The 17,092-nt window shown below is 47.0% G+C and overlaps 1 protein-coding gene across 1 annotated transcript; it reads left to right on the top strand.

Annotated features, from left to right (window-relative positions):
- Positions 1–2,311: 2,311 nt before the first annotated feature.
- LOC122943508 lies at positions 2,312–7,133 on the top strand. The gene is made up of 2 exons (XM_044301300.1): positions 2,312–3,717; positions 5,418–7,133. Exons 1-2 carry the CDS (start codon positions 3,138–3,140, stop codon positions 6,848–6,850), a joined length of 2,013 nt encoding a protein of 670 aa, XP_044157235.1. The 5' UTR covers positions 2,312–3,137; the 3' UTR covers positions 6,851–7,133.
- Positions 7,134–17,092: the final 9,959 nt, after the last annotated feature.

Raw genomic sequence — 17,092 nt, 5'->3', positions numbered from 1 at the left:
TGAAAAAACACCCATTTTTGGAAATACCTTTCATGCCAATTTTCTGGGTTTTAAAAAACACCCTTTTTGGGCAAAATACTCAATTTTACAGCCCTTGCTGCATCTGTACGTGTGAAATTCCAGCGCTATATACTGCTGTATATATTCTGTTATTAAAAAAACACCCATTTTGGGCAAAATGCATAATTTGCAGCCTTGTCTGCATCTGTATGTGTTAGATACACGCTTTAGATACTGCTGTGCTATTCTGTTATTAAAAAAACACAAATTTTGGGCAAAATACTTACTTTGCGGCCTTGTCTGCATCTGTACGTGTGAAATACACGCTTTAGATACTGCGGTGCTACTCTGTTATTAAAAAAACACCCATTTTGGGCAAAATGCTTAATTTGCAGCCTTGTCTGCATCTGTACGTGTGAGATACATGCTTTAGATACTGCTGTGCTATTCTGGTAGTAAAAAAAACACAGATTTAGGGCAAAAAACTTAATTTTGCACTTTTTGCTGCATCTGTCATTGTGAGATACACCCTTTAGATACTGTTGTTCTATTCTGCTATTAAAAAAACACCCAATTTGGGCAAGATCCCAAATTTGAGAAATATGAGGAGAGCATCAAATAAGGGACGTGGCCCAGGTCGTGGTGCTGCTGGTGGAGCTCCTGTTGCAGGGAGAGGACGTGGTTGATCTGTGCCAGCATCACGCACAAGTAAAACACCTTCCTCAGGTCAGGCCTAATGCGGCTCTACGAATGGTGAGGCCAGAACAAGTGCAGGCGATAGTAGATTGGGTGGCTGGCAGTGCCTCCAGTTCCTTTACATTGTCTCCCACCCAGTCTCCTGCTGAATGATCAGAGTTGGCACCAGCACCCCTTGCAAATCAGCCAAGCAGTCTGAGCCCCAAGTCATGCAGCAGTCTCTTCTGCTTTTTGATGACTCTGCTAGCAGGGTTTTCCAGGGCCATCCACATAGCCCTGCCCCAGAAGTGGAAGAGATTGAGTGCACCGAGGCCAAACCACTTATGTTTCAAGATGAATACATGGGAGGACCACCGCAGCATGTCTCGGATGATGACAAACCACAGGTGCCAACTGCTGTGGCTTTCGAAAGTGTGCAGACCGACAAGGAGGGCAGGGGTGAAGACTTGGTTGAAGATGATGTGGAGGACGATGAGGTCCTCGACCCCACATGGAATCAAGGTCATGAGAGTGACCTGTGTAGTTCAGAGGAAGAGGCGGTGGTCGCACAGAGCCACCAGCACAGCAGAAGAGGGAGCAGGGTGCAAAAGTGGAGCAGCCATCCACTAGACAGCACGCCTGCTACTGCCCACCGCAGCAAGGGACCGAGCACACCAAAGCCAGCTCCAAGGAGTTCCCTGGCATGGCAGTTTTTCAGACAATGTGCTGACGACAAGACACAAGTGGTTTGCACGCTGTGCAATCAGACTCTAAAGCTAGGCATAAACGTTCTCAACCTGAGCACAACCTGCATGATCAGGCATCTAAGTGCAAAGCATGAGCTGCAGTGGAGTAAACACCTCAAAAACCAAGAAAGGTCTTTGGCTCCTCCTGCTTCCTCTTCTGCTACAGTCTCTGCCTTTTAATCCACCTCTGGAGTGACAGTGCCACCTGCCACCCCGCAAACAGAGGATCTTCCAGTAAAACCACTACATGGGTCACCAAGCATCTCCACAATGTCCCACGGAACTGTTTAGCTCTCCATCTCCCAAACACTGTAGCGGAAGAGGGAAGTAACCTCCTACCCACCCGCGATTCCTGGCATTGAATGCCAGCATTTTAAAATTACTGTCCTTTGAAATGGTGGAGACAGAGAGTTTTAAAAGCCTTATGGCGGAGGCTGTAACACAGTACATCGTGCCCAGCCGCCACTACTTTTCCAGGTGTGCCATCCCTTCCCTGCACAACCAAGTAGGGGACAAAATCATCCTCTACCTGCTCCTCATCTGGTCAGCGTAATACATTCACCACCAACTTCAGAACAGCCAGGGGTAATTGACAGCAGTCAGTTTTAAAACGTATCTGTTTGGGGGACAACCCCCACACCACGCAGGAGTTGTGGATGGGCCTTGAACAACTGACCAATGAGTGGTTGGTGCCAGTGAGCCTCAAGCCCGGCCTGGTGGTGTGCGATATTGGGCGAAATCTCGTAGCAGCTCTGGGACTAGCCGGTTTGATGCACATCCCTTGCCTGGCGCATGTGCTGAATTTGGTGGTGCAGAGGTTCCTTAAAAATTGCACCGATACTAGCGCCACAGTGTATAACGCAGGCGCGCCGGACTGCAGACACTGCTGGCAGTTTGTGAGTAAAAATCCCACTGTCTTTCTGCTAAAGCTACATAGCTGGTTGTTGGTGTTCGCTCCCCCCCTCCCTTGGGGGGGCGGGGTAATGGGTGAAGATACCACCCTTAGAGTTAATAAAAAGGAGGGTCATCCCTGTGTCCTGCCTCTTAGTCTCCGGCACCTCTGGAAGGAAGCTTCCTAACAAGGTATGGCCGACGACAGAGCCCTCCTGGCAGCCCTAGCTGCTAGAGTCCAGGAAAACCCAGCTTTCCTAACATCCCTCATTGCTGGCTTGCAGGAGCCCCCTCCTGCTATGCCTGCAGGGGACTCTTTAGTTTCTGGCCGCCCTAAACGGCGTACTAGAGCCCCAGCCAGACTCAGCTCTCCCTCCCTCCCTCCCTCCTCCACGTGTGAGAGGTTCAAAGCGGGGGTGCGCAGCCTCCAGCGTGTGTGCAGGAGTGTTATCAGCTCAGCCTGCAGCACGTTTTGGTCTCCCGCCCCCTGCTTCTTTCATTAACCCCCGAGCTCCCTCTGTCCCCTTGCCTGAGCTAGTGCCTAGTAACACTGCTAGTGTGCCCACATCTGCTGTGATCTCTGCCCCCACTCTGGCACTAAGTGCCCAGGCATCCCAGGTCCCTGCAGCGCAGCATACAGCTGCGCTCACCTGTGTTAATGAGCGGGGTAGCGATGTTTAAAGAGAGCTGGCCGGAGTGCAGTCAGTGCTTCCGGCAGCGTGGTCTGTGGCTCCGCCCCCCTCCAGTCCTCAGCAGTTTCCCGCTCCCTGGCAGGCAAGCTCCTCTCTCCTCAGCTCCCTGCTGCAGACTGTCAGCCCAGGGATTATGGGCAATAGAAATTCCAATGTGTCATCTGCAGATGAGCCCAGGGATGCCCCCTCTACCGAGGCACAGGCTCCTGGGAGTGCCAACAGTTGCACTAATGCTCCTGCCAACCCACTCCCCCTACCCCCCAATCCCACTCAGGCCACCCTGCCTGACTTTATTGTAGCCAATCCCACCACTTCCTCATCGCTTATGGCACATTTAGGGCCCCCTACTGGGGTCTCTGCCCCTATTGCGCATATGGGGGAACGCCCCAATTCCAGAAGGTGCTCATCTGATGTATCCGACCGCCGTTATCGGCGCAGGTCGGCAGCTTGTCATCCACGTTGTTCCCGTCATCGTTCACGGTCTGCGCGGCGGTCCCACAGAAGTGCCCGCTCCAGATCGTCTCGTTGGCGGTCACCTTCATCATCGGAGGTCAGCTCCTGCAGCGATATCGCTGGCAGGTCTCATTCACGACGCAGAAGGGGTGCCCATGCATCAGCTGCACGGTCTTCTCGCGGGGCCAGCCGGGCCAGCGCGGTTCAGGATCCGAATCCTCCAATCGCTCCAGTCGAACCTCCAGGTCCTTCTACTACTGGTGAGTTGAATTTTACGGGGGCTTGGGGGGCCTCTTTGGGTCCTCAGTTGGTCCCGGTACTTAAATCTTTATTGTCGCACTTGGACGGGAGTAATGCTGCTGCAGGTAAGCCCCCTCCTGCTGCCCCGCCTAGGGCAGGTGATCATAAAGAATCGCTATTCTGCGGCCTGTCTCCTTTGGGGGCGCACTTGGACATGGACACTATGGAGAAAATTTGGGCTAACCAATACATAGACATCTGGTCATTAGTTACTGTAGACCAGCATACTGTAGATAAAGAGCGTTCCCCCAATTCAGACAGGTTCATCGATCGCCGGCCCAAGGTGGCGCGCACCATGGGTAATTGGCTACAGGCCTTCTCGGTCTTGGGTTATGTCATGGCACAGAAGCACCCGGAGCGCTGCGGTGAATTATTTATGTATTTGGAATCCGTTTATAGCGCCTATAAGTCCCACGGCGGTTCCGCCTGGTGGCGCTACGACGAGGAGTTCCGTAGGCGATTGGCGCTTCTACCGCATATCGGTTGGGGTGTCAAATCCACAGACCTCTGGTTGCGACTGATGCTGTCACAAAAATCTGTGCCCTTTCAGTCAGCGGCCCCCGGCCTCACTTCCAGCGGTCAGGGGCCTGTGTCAATCCGCAGGCCAGGATCCTGCTGGATGTATAACGAAGGCCACTGTAGGTTCTTCTCTCTATGTAAATTCAAACATGAGTGTTCCGTCTGCGGGGGATCTCATGCGGCCATTCGATGCCCTAACCAGCAGCCGGCCAGATCCAACGCATCCTCTACCGCAAAAGAGCCCAGTGAGCGTAGCAGAGATGTCCCCGTGGCTAGAGCTGTACCCCAATAAAAGGGCTTCCGCTGAGCTTAGGTTTGGTTTTTCCTTCGGTTTTTCCATCCCTTTTTGGTTATCCTGCCGCCCTAGCTGTGCGGGCAACCTTCCGTGTGCCCCCCGGTATTCAGAGGTTTTGCAGTCTAAAATTCGAAAGGAGGTTGAGTTAAGTAGAATAGTTGGCCCCTTTTTCATCCCTCCTTTTGATAATATCCGGGTTTCACCATTGGGCAGTTTTTAGACATCATTTGTCCTTCCCCAAAGGCGATTCTGTCAATGACGGGATTTCTAAGGAGGACGCTACAGTCTCCTGTGTTTCCTTTGACAGGGCAGTCTCTTTACTGAGAGCGGCAGGCCGGGGTGCTTTATTGGCGAAGTCGGACATTGTGTCACGTACGCTTAACGCTCAAGCTTAAATGGGACTTTCAGGTGGCGCAGTTTTCTGCTTTCTTACAACGGCCATACGTGCTGGCAGCTCCCGGATATTTCCAGCCCGACCTGTCCCTGTTTACTGACTCGGCGGGTTCTGTCGGTTTTGGTGCCATCCTAGGTACGCAGTGGTGCGCATCTCCCTGGCCTCAGGAGTGGCGCACGGCGGGCCTTTGTTCCAATATTACTTTGTTGGAACTTTTTCCCATTATAGTGGCCATCGAATTATGGGGACCTTCGCTACAAAATAGGAGGGTATGTTTTGCACGGATAACATATCTGTGGTTCATTGCGTTAACCGGTTGTCTTCCTCATCCCCCCCAGGTTTGGGCTTTGTTCGGCACCTGGTGTTAAGATGTTTACAGGATATTTTCGTGCCTCTCGTGTTCCAGGTATCATTAACAGCGCTGCTGATGCGCTTTCTCATTTCATTGGCAGGAGTTCCGGACCCTAGTGCCAGCAGCTTCACCGGAGGGCTCCATGTGCCCGGCCCATCTCTGGGACATCCCGCTGAGCGAGTGACTCCTCTCATCAGAGCCTCAGTGGCTCCTAGGCCCTGGACGGGTTATGGTAAGGCCTGGGCTGGCTGGGTAGCGCTAGCAGGGACCCATCTGGTCCATTCCTCTGTGTCGGATCGTCTGAGCGTAACCATCGACTGTGCGGAAAGAGCTGTGCGGAAAGGCTGTGCGGAAAGAGCATCGGCGCCCGGTTTCATTTCATCTACTGGTCCAACTGCTTCAGGCCTCGCAACAAGCTTGCCCTTCCCCGCAAGAAGTCTTGTTGTTTTGCGCTGCATTTTGCCTTGCGTTTTTCTGAGCTTTTCGGATAAGCGAGCTCCTCCCCCCTTCCAAGTTCCAGCCAGGGGGTGTTTTGCAAGAGGATGTCCTTATTACGGATTCCTTGGTGCGCATTCGCCTCCGCCGGTCAAAAAAACTGATATTTTGGCCGGGGTTCTAGCGTGTCGTTATATCGCATTCCCGGCCCTGCTTGCCCAGTCGCGGCGACCTCGGAATTCGCGGCATCTCGCCCTCCATGCCCCTTTTTTTTTATGCCATGCAACGTCCTCCCCTCTCACCCGCTTTCAACTTTGCTCGGTTTTCCGGCGCTGCTTAACTGTCCTCGGTTGCCTGCCGGGGATTATGGGTCACATTCTTTCAGGATTGGCGCGGCGACGGAGGCTGCCAGGGCGGGGTTACCTGATGCTGAAGTGCAATGTATTGGTCGCTGGAAGTCTAATTGTTTTGTGTCTTATGTCCGCCCTGACTTGCTTTAATTTTCTTGCAGATTCCCCTCGACCCACGGTCTGTTTTGTGGGGCATTCGTACCTGTTCTGGGCTTGTCAGAGAGCTGAATCAAGACCCGGCGGTCGGTGCCTGGGTTTCCAGAATGTGGAAGTCATTTGGCGTGGCCTTCGCTGGTCGCAGGTTTTGCCGGAAACGGTTCACCTCAGCACGCTTGCACGCTCCCCTGTGATTCTGGTAAACCATGCTGGGGGTAATGACCTCTGCTTGCTGAAAGTAGCAGGGCTCATTACCCTCATTAGAGCGGATTTGGAAAGAATTCCTACTTTCTTTCCCGAAGTGGTTATTGGATGGTCTGAGATGATCCCCAGGGTCACTTGGCAGGGTGCGAGGGATTCCGGTTCAATTGAGAGGGCCAGAAGGTCCATTAATGCTAGAATATCCCGTTCTGTTCGATCCCGGGGTGGAGTAGTTATTCGCCGCTACCAGCTGGAGGGTGACGACCAGCGTTTGATGCGGCCCGGTGGTGTGCACCTCAATGATATTCGCTTAGACATTTTCCTCTCTGGCCTGCAGGATGGGGTTAAGCAAGCCTTGTTTTTGCTGGGTGGGGGTCGGAGTGCCGTGTAGAGGTACACGGGCTCCTCCGTGGAGGTCGGAGGATTACAAGAGTTACAACGGAGGGGAAGGCGGACTTGCGCACCAATGTTTGGTGTGGCATAGCGCTTCTCGCACTCCGGGGACCGGCTTTGGGCCGGGCAGTTTATAGTTGATGGTTATTCTCAAAGGATTGAGTCTAAAATAATGAATAAGAATAAAGCTGTGACCGACCTTCCACCCACAAAAATTTGGCTGTTAGTGTCGTTTTTCCAGGCAGAGAGACAGGAGTTTGTGTGAGGTGTGTCAGTTGTCTGCAGTCTATGTTAGAGCTGCTGCAGAAAGTGTGGGCTGTCTGTGCATGCTTTCGGCGTTCTCACCCTGCTGCTGCTCGCCTATCAGCGCTGCAGTGTAACTTCCGCTTTCCCGCTCACCGCCTCATATGCAACGTGCCCACAAGGTGGAACTCCACCTTGCACATGCTGGCCAGACTGTGCGAGCAGCAGAAGGAGATAGTGCAGGTTAAGATGCAGCATGCATAGGTGAGTCGCTCTGCAGAACAGCACCACTTCACCACCAATGACTGGGCCTCCATGCGAGACTTGTGTTCCTTGTTGCGCTGTTTCGAGTATTCCACCAACATGGCCAGTGCCGATAACACCGTTCTCAGCATTACTGTCCCACTTCTTTTGCCTCCTTGAAAAAACGCTGCTAGCGAAGATTGAAGAGGATGTGGCACAGGAGGAGAAGGAGGAAGAGGGATCATTTCGTAGGGTTTCCGGCCAGTAATTCACAAGTGGCTCCGGGGGTGGGTTCCTGCACCCACAAACGCCAGGTACACAATTGTCCAGCCAGGGCACAGTTCTGGAGGATTATGAAGTGGAGAACGGGGTGGGGGAGGAGGAGGAGGAGATGGAGGAGGAGGAACTGTGTTAACAGCAGGGTGGAACCCAAACCAGGTCATGGTGGGGGGATACAGAGGACACAGACGATACATCTCCCACAGAGGACAGCTTTTTGTTGCCTCTCGGCAGCCTGGCACACAGGAGCGATTACATGCTGCAGTGTCTCCGCAACGACCGCCGGGTTGCCCACATTCTAACTTGTGCTGATTACTGGGTGGCCACGCTACTGAATCCCTGTTACAAGAACAACATATCGTTCTTAATTCCTTCACTGGAGCGTGATTGTAAGATGCGTGAGTACAAGGTCACGCTGGTAGACGCGCTGCTGGTGGCATTCCCACTTGACAGCGGGGGCACAGTGGAAGCACAAGGCGAAGGCAGAGGAGGAGGAAGAGGTTGCCAATGCAGCTGTGGCACCGCCAGCACCTCAGAAGGCAGGGTTAGCATGGCAGAAAATTTGAAAAGTTTTGTCAGCACGCCACAACAACCAGCACCACCAGCTGATATGGAAGTCTTAGCAGTAGGCAGCATTTCAGCAACATGGTGGAGCAGTATGTGTGCACATGCCTACACGTACTGAATGACGGGTCTGCCCCCTTCAACTTCTGGGTCTCCAAATTGGGCACGTGGCCTAATCTTGCCCTTTTATGCCTTGGAGGTGCTGGCCTGCCCTGCAGCCAGTGTATTGTCTGAACGTGTGTTTAGCACGGCAGGGGGCGTTATCACAGACAAGTGCAGCTGCCTGTCCACAGCCAATGTGGACAAACTCACGTTCAATAAAATGAACAAGGCATGGATCACACAGGACTTGTTTGTACCTTGTGTAGAATAGACATGTATACAGGCCTTAACCAGCCATTGTTTCACTATAGCGCAATTGCTCATTGTTGTATTTCGGATATTTCACACTCTTTTGGAGTGTACCCTAATAAAAAAAAAATATATATATATATATATAAATTAAATTAAAACAAAAAAACTGTGTTGGCTACCTCTTTCTCCTCCACCGCCGCTTCCACCTACCCCGCTACATCCACTGCCTCCTCAAACTCCTACTTCATATGGACCTCCACCTCATAAATCAAGTTTTTTTTTTTTTTTTTTTTGTACGTATTTTATTTTATTTGATGTAATTTCACTAATTTGTCTGTTACATATTCGGGTGAAATTCACAAATTTTTGGGTGTGATATACCCCTGCTTTACCTAGTAGACAGGTAACAATTCACTAATTAGTCTGTTACATATTCGGGTGCAATTCACCAATTTCTGGGTGTGATATACCCCTGCTCTACCTAGTAGGCTGTTAACATTCCACTAACCTGACAGGTTAATAAATTTCACACATTTTTCTGTTACATTCTTGCGTGACATTTTACCATTTTTGCCGTGAATAAACCCCTGCTCTTCATGGGTAACAGGGACCGAAATTTTTAAAAATCATCTGTTCCATTGGTGGGTGACATTAACCCATTTCTGGCAATAAAAAACCCCCTGCTCTGCATAGGTGACAGGGAATTACATTAGTAAAATTCGTCTTTAATTGGCCCTTTCATTCGATCCTTTTGCTTTAATAATTTGTCCCACATTTTAGCTCGATCACATTGCAGCCATTGACCTCCCTTGGATATAGACTCCCTTTCTCACACTCCCTCCTCCGCTGTGGAACCCTGATTCCCTGCTAACCGTGATCAACATGGTAGGCGTAGAAAAGAACATGGAAAGTTGATAGAGCAGATATCCAATTGGATCGTGGACATCACGGGGACGTGCGACATGGTAGAGCAGTGTTTGTATGAATTTATAGTGGCTCACCCTTCTGCTTACCAGGTTCGGTGCTCTAACTATGATGTGGTTCACCCTAACCACATAAGGGGTTAACTGTAAGGAAATGTATAAATTATAGTGAGCACTCAATATCTGTAGTCATATATCAGGTCTGTTAATATAACTAATTTATTAGATCGTGAAATTACGCATACAATAGATAGGATAGAAATAGACAATATAAAATATAGTACCTTAAAAATTATAAATATAAATAATAAAATATAGAGAAACACAATTTGTTATACTGATAAGAGCATATGTATCACTAGAAATTGGTCACTTAAGATTAGTATTGTGTCCTTATATAGGCTGCAACTTTGTTCTTATATGTGTTGCAACATTGTTCCCAACGTTAAATGTCTGTTATATCACTGATATATCCGTGAGTATATCACTGATATATGTCCGGATAATTATACTCACGGATATATCAGTGATATAACAGACATTTAACGTTGGGAACAATGTTGCAACACCTATAAGAACAAAGTTGCAGCCTATATAAGGACACAATACTAATCTTAAGTGACCAATTTCTAGTGATACATATGCTCTTATCAGTATAACAAATTGTGTTTCTCTATATTTTATTATTTATATTTATAATTTTTAAGGTACTATATTTTATATTGTCTATTTCTATCCTATCTATTGTATGCGTAATTTCACGATCTAATAAATTAGTTATATTAACAGACCTGATATATGACTACAGATATTGAGTGCTCACTATAATTTATACATTTCCCTAGAGCAGTGTTTGTGCACACGCCTACACGTACTGACTGATAGGTCTCCAAATTGGACATATGGCCTGAGCTTGCCCTTTATGCCTTGGAGGTGCTGGTCTGCCCTGCAGCCAGTGTATTGTCTGAACGTTTGTTTAGCACGACAGGAGGGGGTTATCACCATATTTTAAACAAAAAACTAAAAAAATTTAACCAAAAACCAGTGTTGACTATCTCCTCCTCCTCCACCACCACCGCTTCCACCTACACCGCCACATCCACTGCCTCCTCAACATCCTTCTCCATATGGATCTTGTCCTCCAAGATCAAGATTATATAATTTTTTTTACGTATTTTATGTTATTTGAAGTCATTTCCCTATCCACATTTGTTTGCAGAGCACTTGCCATGCTATTAACCACATTTTGATGCCATTTTCAGCCCTCTAGCCCTTTCCATGACATTTTTATAGCCATTTTAGTGCTCAAAAGTTCGGGTCCCCTTTGACTTCAATGGGGTTCAGGGTCAAGTTCGAGTCCCGAACTCGAACTTTTTTGTGAAGTTCGGCAGAAACCGTCGAACCCGAACATCCAGGTGTCCGCTCAACTCTAATTGCTAGGGATGTTGATAAGCCCAGACAAAGACATTGCAGCCTTCTCATTGGCCCACAAGCAAGAAGCAGAGAGGGATCATGTGTTCAAGTAAAAAAATATCTAGAATATTTGCCAATACGAATATATAATACTATATTCTAAATATTAATGAATTCTCGAAGTGGCAATATTCTCGATTAAAAATTAGCGATTCGAATATTTGCACCCAACACTAATTATAATATGCTTTGCACGTTTTTATTCTCAGGAAGAAACAGAAGGTTGTGTCTGATGATCTTGGAAGAAATCCCATCCCCATAGAACAGCAAACAACTCATCATTTCATTGTTGGCAATCTAACAGTTTCCAAAATGAAAGAATCTTATGATAAAAAGTAAATAACAGGTGGAACATTAAAGGGGTCGTCCGGGTTCAGAGCTGAACCCGGAAATACTCATAATTTCACCCAGGCAACACCCCTGATGTTAGCATCGGAGCATCTCATGCTCCGATGTGCTCTCTTGCTCTGCCTTGGATCGCGCAGGGCAAGGGCTCTTTTATTTGCAATAACACACTACTGGACGGAAGCTTCCGCTCAGCAGTGTGTTCGTGACGCCATTTTACAGGCTAGAGAAACGCTATAGCCAGCCCATCAGTGCCGGTGATGTCACCGGGCTCTCTGCTGGGCAGAAGCCTCCGCCTGGCAGCCCCATGGAGAGCCTGGTACATCACCGGAACTCCAAAAAATGCCTTTGCCCTGTGCGATTTAGCATAGGGCAAAGGAGAGCATCGGAGCATGAACTGTTCCGATGCTAAAGTAAGAAGGGCTGCCTGGATGAAAATGGGGATCTTCCACTATGTGATATGTTGTGTATGAAGATATTTTTTATAAAGGATGGAAGTGACTCAAGAACGAAACTTATTATGTTCTTAGTAGTGATGATCGAGCACCAAAGTATTCGGGTGTTCGGCTTTTACACATTGCTATATTCATGTGCTCGGCCGAGCACCCGAGTATAATGGAAGTCAATCAGGCACCCCCTGCTCGGAAGAGAAGAGGGTGTCTGGTTCATAAAAAAAGGTTAGAAATTGATGGAAACCCCATCAAAATGGTTTGGAAACAGCATTAAATTAAAATGAACCAGGCATGGATCACACATGACTTGTTCGTACCTTGTGTAGAATAGACATGTATACAGGCCTTAACCAGCCATTGTTTTACTACAGCGCAATTGCTCATTGTTGTATTTTGAATAGTTCACACTCTTTTGGAGTGTACCCTAATTTAAAAAAAATATATATATATAAATTAAATTAAAACAAAAAAACAGTGTTGGCTACCTCGTCCTCCTCCACTTCCGCTTCCACCTACACCGCTACGTCCACCACCTCCTCAAACTCCTACTTCATATGGACCTCCACCTCATAAATCAAGTTTATTTTTTTTAATTTGTAAGTATTTTATTTTATTTTATGTCATTTCACTAATTTGTCTGTTACATATTCGGGAGAAATTCACAAATTTTTGGGTGTGATATACCCCTGTTTTACCTAGTAGACAGGTAACACTTTACTAACTAGTCTGTTAAATTTTAAGGTGAAATTCACAATTTTTTGGGTGTAATATATCCCTGCTCTACCTAGTAGACAGGTAACATTTCACTAATTTGTCTGTTACATATTCGGGTGTAATTCACCAATTTCTGGGTGTGATATACCACTGCTATACCTAGTAGACAGGTAAAAAAAATCATTAATTTGTCTGTTACATATTCGGGTGAAATTCACTAATTTCTTGGTGTGATATGCCCCTTCTCTACCTAGTAGACAGTTAAAATTTCACTAATTTGTCTGTTATATATTCGGGTGAAATTCACAAATTTTCTGGGTGTGATATACCCCAGCTCTACCTAGTAGACAGGAAAAAACTTTTCACTAATTTGTCTGTTACATTTTCAGGTGAAATTCACCAAGTTTTGGCTGTGATATGCCATTGTTATACCTAGTAGACAGGTAAAAAAATAATAATGTATTTGTCTGTTACATACTCGGGTGAAATTCACCAATTTTTGGCTGTGATATATCCCTGCTCTAACTATTAGACAGGTTAATACATTTCACAAATTTTTCTGTTACATTCTTGCGTGACATTTTACCATTTTTGATGTGAATGAACCCTGCTCTGCATAGGTAACAGGGACCGAAATTTTTAAAAATCATCTGTTCCATTGGTGGGTGACATTAACCCATTTCTGGCAATAATAAACCCCTGCTCTGCATAGGTGACAGGGAATTACATTTGTAAAATTCGTCTTTAATTGGCCCTTTCATTCGATCCTTTTGCTTTAATAATTTGTCCCACATTTTAGCTCGATCACATTGCAGCCATTGACCTCCCTTGGATATGGACTCCCTTTCTCACACTCCCTCTCCGCTGTGGAACCCTGATTCCCTGCTAACCGTGATCAACATGGTAGGCGTAGTAAAGAACATCAAAAGTTGATAGAACAGATATCCAATTGGATTGTGGACATCACAGGGACGTGCGACATGGTAGAGCAGTTCCTGTGCACACGCCTACACGTACTGACTGATGGGTCTGCCCCCTTCAACTTCTGGGTCTCCAAATTGGGCACATGGCCTGAGCTTGCCCTTTACGCCTTGGAGGTGCTGGCCTGCCCTGCAGCCAGTGTATTGTCTAAACATTTGTTTAGCATGGCAGGAGGGGGTTATCACAGGTTATTTTTCTCAATGTTTTGGGGTGTACCATATTTAAAACATAAAACAAATTTTTTTTAACAAAAAAACTGTGTTGGCTACCTCCTCCTCCTCCACCACCGCTTCCACCTACACCGCCACATCCATTGCCTCCTCAACCTCCTACTCCATATGGACCTTGTCCTCCAAGATCAAGATTATACATTTTTATTTTTGCGTATTTTATGTTATTCGAAGTCATTTCCCTATCCACATTTGTTTGCAGAGCACTTGCCCTGCTCTCAACCACGTTTTGATGCCATTTCAGCCCTCTAGCCCTTTCTATGACATTTTTATAGCCATTTTAGTGCTCAAAAGTTTGGGTCCCCTTTGACTTTAATGGGGTTCGGGGTCAAGTTCGGGTCCCGAACTCAAACTTTTTTGTGAAGTTCGGTCGAACCCGAACATCCAGGTGTCCACTCAACTCTAGCATAAAAATTTGCGATTCGAATATTCGCGCCCAACACTAATTATAATATGCTTTGCACGTTTTTGTTCTCAGGAAGAAACAGAAGGTTGTGTCTGATGATCTTGGAAGAAATTCCATCCCCATAGAACAGCAAACAACTCATCATTTCATTGTTGGCAATCTAACAGACAGTTTCCAAAATGAAAGAATCTTATGATAAAAAGTAAATAACAGGTGGAACATTAAAATGGTCGTCCGGGTTCAGCGCTAAATAATTTCACCCAGGCAGCACCCCTCATGTTAGCATCGGAGTATCTCATGCTCCGATGTGCTCTCTTGCCCTGCCTTGGATCGCGCAGGGCAAGGGCTCTTTTATTTACAATAACACACTACTGGACAGAGGCTTCCGCTCAGCAGTGTGTTCGATGACATCACCGGCTCTGATGTGCGGGCTTTAGCGCTGCCCTAGCTGTTTTACAGGCTAGAGAAACGCTAAAGCCCGCCCATCAGTGCCGGTGATGTCACCTGGCTCACTGCTGGGCGGAAGCCTCCGCCTGGCAGCACCATGGAGAGCCTGGTACGTCACCGGAACTCTATAAAATGTCTTTGCCCTGTGCGATTTAGCGTAGGGCAAAGGAGAGCATCGGAGCATGAACTGCTCCGATGCTAAAGTCAGGGAGGCTGCCTGGGTGAAAATGGGGATATGTTCGGGTTCAGCTATGAACCTGGACAACCCCTTTAAACAGTCATCCATCTTCCACTATGTGAAATGTTGTGTATGTGTATAAAGATATTTTTTATAAAGGATGGAAGTGACTCAAGAACGAAACTTATTATGTTCTTAGTAGTGATGATCGAGCACCAAAGTATTCGGGTGTTCGGCTTGAACACATTGCTATATTCATGTGCTCGGCCGAGCACCCGAGTATAATGGAAGACAACCAGGCACCCCCTGCTCGGAAGAGAAGAGGGTGTCTGGTTCATAAAAAAAAGGTTAGAAATTGATGGAAACCCCATCAAAATGGTTTGGAAACAGCATTAAGAAGATAGCTAGATGCGTCTTAGACTCCTATCATGTATGACATACAATAGACAGCCACACAAAGGCTATATGCCAAAAGCCAGGTATGTGCAAGCCATCAAGACAGATGATAGGCATAGTCAGCATACCCTACAATGGCAGCCTTGTGCACTATGAAATATTCCAAACCAGCTCTCATCTGACTGAAAACAAGTAAACCTCAAAGTTATTTTGTATCTGTTGGATGGCTTGGGTGGACCTGCACACCTAGATCAATATCATTAGGGCGACAAAACGTTTTCTGATTGTCCTAACATAAAATTCAATAACCTTTCTATACAGTTTTGTCATGTAAAAACTAATTTGCATAAACATGGGCATATGGTAAAGACATGCAAATGAGCAGAATCTGCCTTGTTTTTCAGCTGTCATAAGACTATGAAAACCAATAGATGGTGTTTTTGAGTTATGAACAGCACCCTCTATTGGTTCCACAGTCTTATGAGAAGACAAATACTTTTGTCAGAAGACTATGAAACCAATAGAGGGCGCTGTTCATAACTCAATAGCGCCATCTATTGGTTTCATAGTCTTCTGACAAGAATATTAGACTGAGTCTTATGACAAGCTTATTAGTGTAGCCTTTTGCATGGAAAATTTGCAATAAAAATCTGCGATCAGAATATTTGCGATCTACACTAGAATGATATCTGACACTGGGAAAGCTGGGTAATAACTCAGTGATAAAATCGGACACTGGAAAAGCTAGTGTCACAGTGGGAAGTGGGAGAAATCCCCCACCGTACGGTGTCAAAGGGTAAAAGGGGGATCAGCCTGGCCAAAAGGAGTAATAAGGGAGCAGGTCAACTCCTACAGCATCCCTAATCCTCTCCCTGACTCCTTACCGTATGAGCGGACCCCGATGGTAGGACGACTCATACTCAGGATTCCTAGAGACCCTAAGTCGCCCTTGTAATCCCTCACCAAGGAGCAGGGAAGATACGACCTGTTCATCCTATTAATGGAAAAACAGGAGTCTCTATCTGAGGCCAGGCTGCAAGGAAAGGGGAACACATACAGCATAAGGATATGGCAGGTAAGCGAAACCAATAACACACTTACCTGCCACAGACACACTGACTGGAACCTGTGCACTAGTGCTGCTGTCCACACCAACATTAAAGGACACAGCACACATCACAAACCACACAGGAACGCAGGACACCCATAGCTGCAAAAAAACATGAGACAGGGGAATGTCTAGTAAACATGCTGGACACCATACACATAACACCAAACTAGACATACAAACACCCTGAACATAACCCACTCCATACAAATAGGGACAGGAAGGGAAGGAGACACCGAGATAACATTGATGACCACAAGGGTGGCCCTCACTGGACAGATGGAACACCCTGGACTGGAGCAGAGCTCCAGCACCAACAACAGCTGAAGTACAACGAACTCCAGCCAGGAAACCACAGAAGATATAAGCCAAGTGACCACACCCAGTCAGCGAGTTAGCCCTTACAGCACCAGACAGAGGGAGGCTACAACCTAAAGGGGAAGTGCACATACAAGCATACCAAACACATACCACCGGCAACAGCATGCGTGGCAACCATGTCACGGAAATTACCCAGAAGGCCACGACACTGCCACTGCATATTCTCACAGCAACACGTTGCCGCGGGCAACTGCAAGTGTGGCAGCAGTGTCACAGCGTACACCATAGGCCGTGACAGCTGGATAATAACTTGCGGTCTACACTGAGTTATTACCCAGCTTTTCCAGTGTCAGTTATTATCTCTGACTTACTACATAATTATTATATAATTTTTGCTATATTGCTATATATTAGTTTTTTAGAATATTACAAATATTCTAAAAAAAGAATATAGAGCAATATAGCGAATATGGTCTCAGCGAATAGTCTTGTCATGAAACTATGCAAATAATAGAGGGCGCTGTTCATGAGTCATAATTCATGACTCATGAACAGCGCCCTCTATTAGTTGCATAGTGTTATG

The sequence above is a fragment of the Bufo gargarizans genome, chromosome 7 (assembly GCF_014858855.1).
Source record: "Bufo gargarizans isolate SCDJY-AF-19 chromosome 7, ASM1485885v1, whole genome shotgun sequence".
Lineage (NCBI taxonomy): Eukaryota > Metazoa > Chordata > Amphibia > Anura > Bufonidae > Bufo > Bufo gargarizans.
Note: the sequence above shows the minus strand (reverse complement) of the source record. Positions and strands in the feature narration are given on the sequence as shown.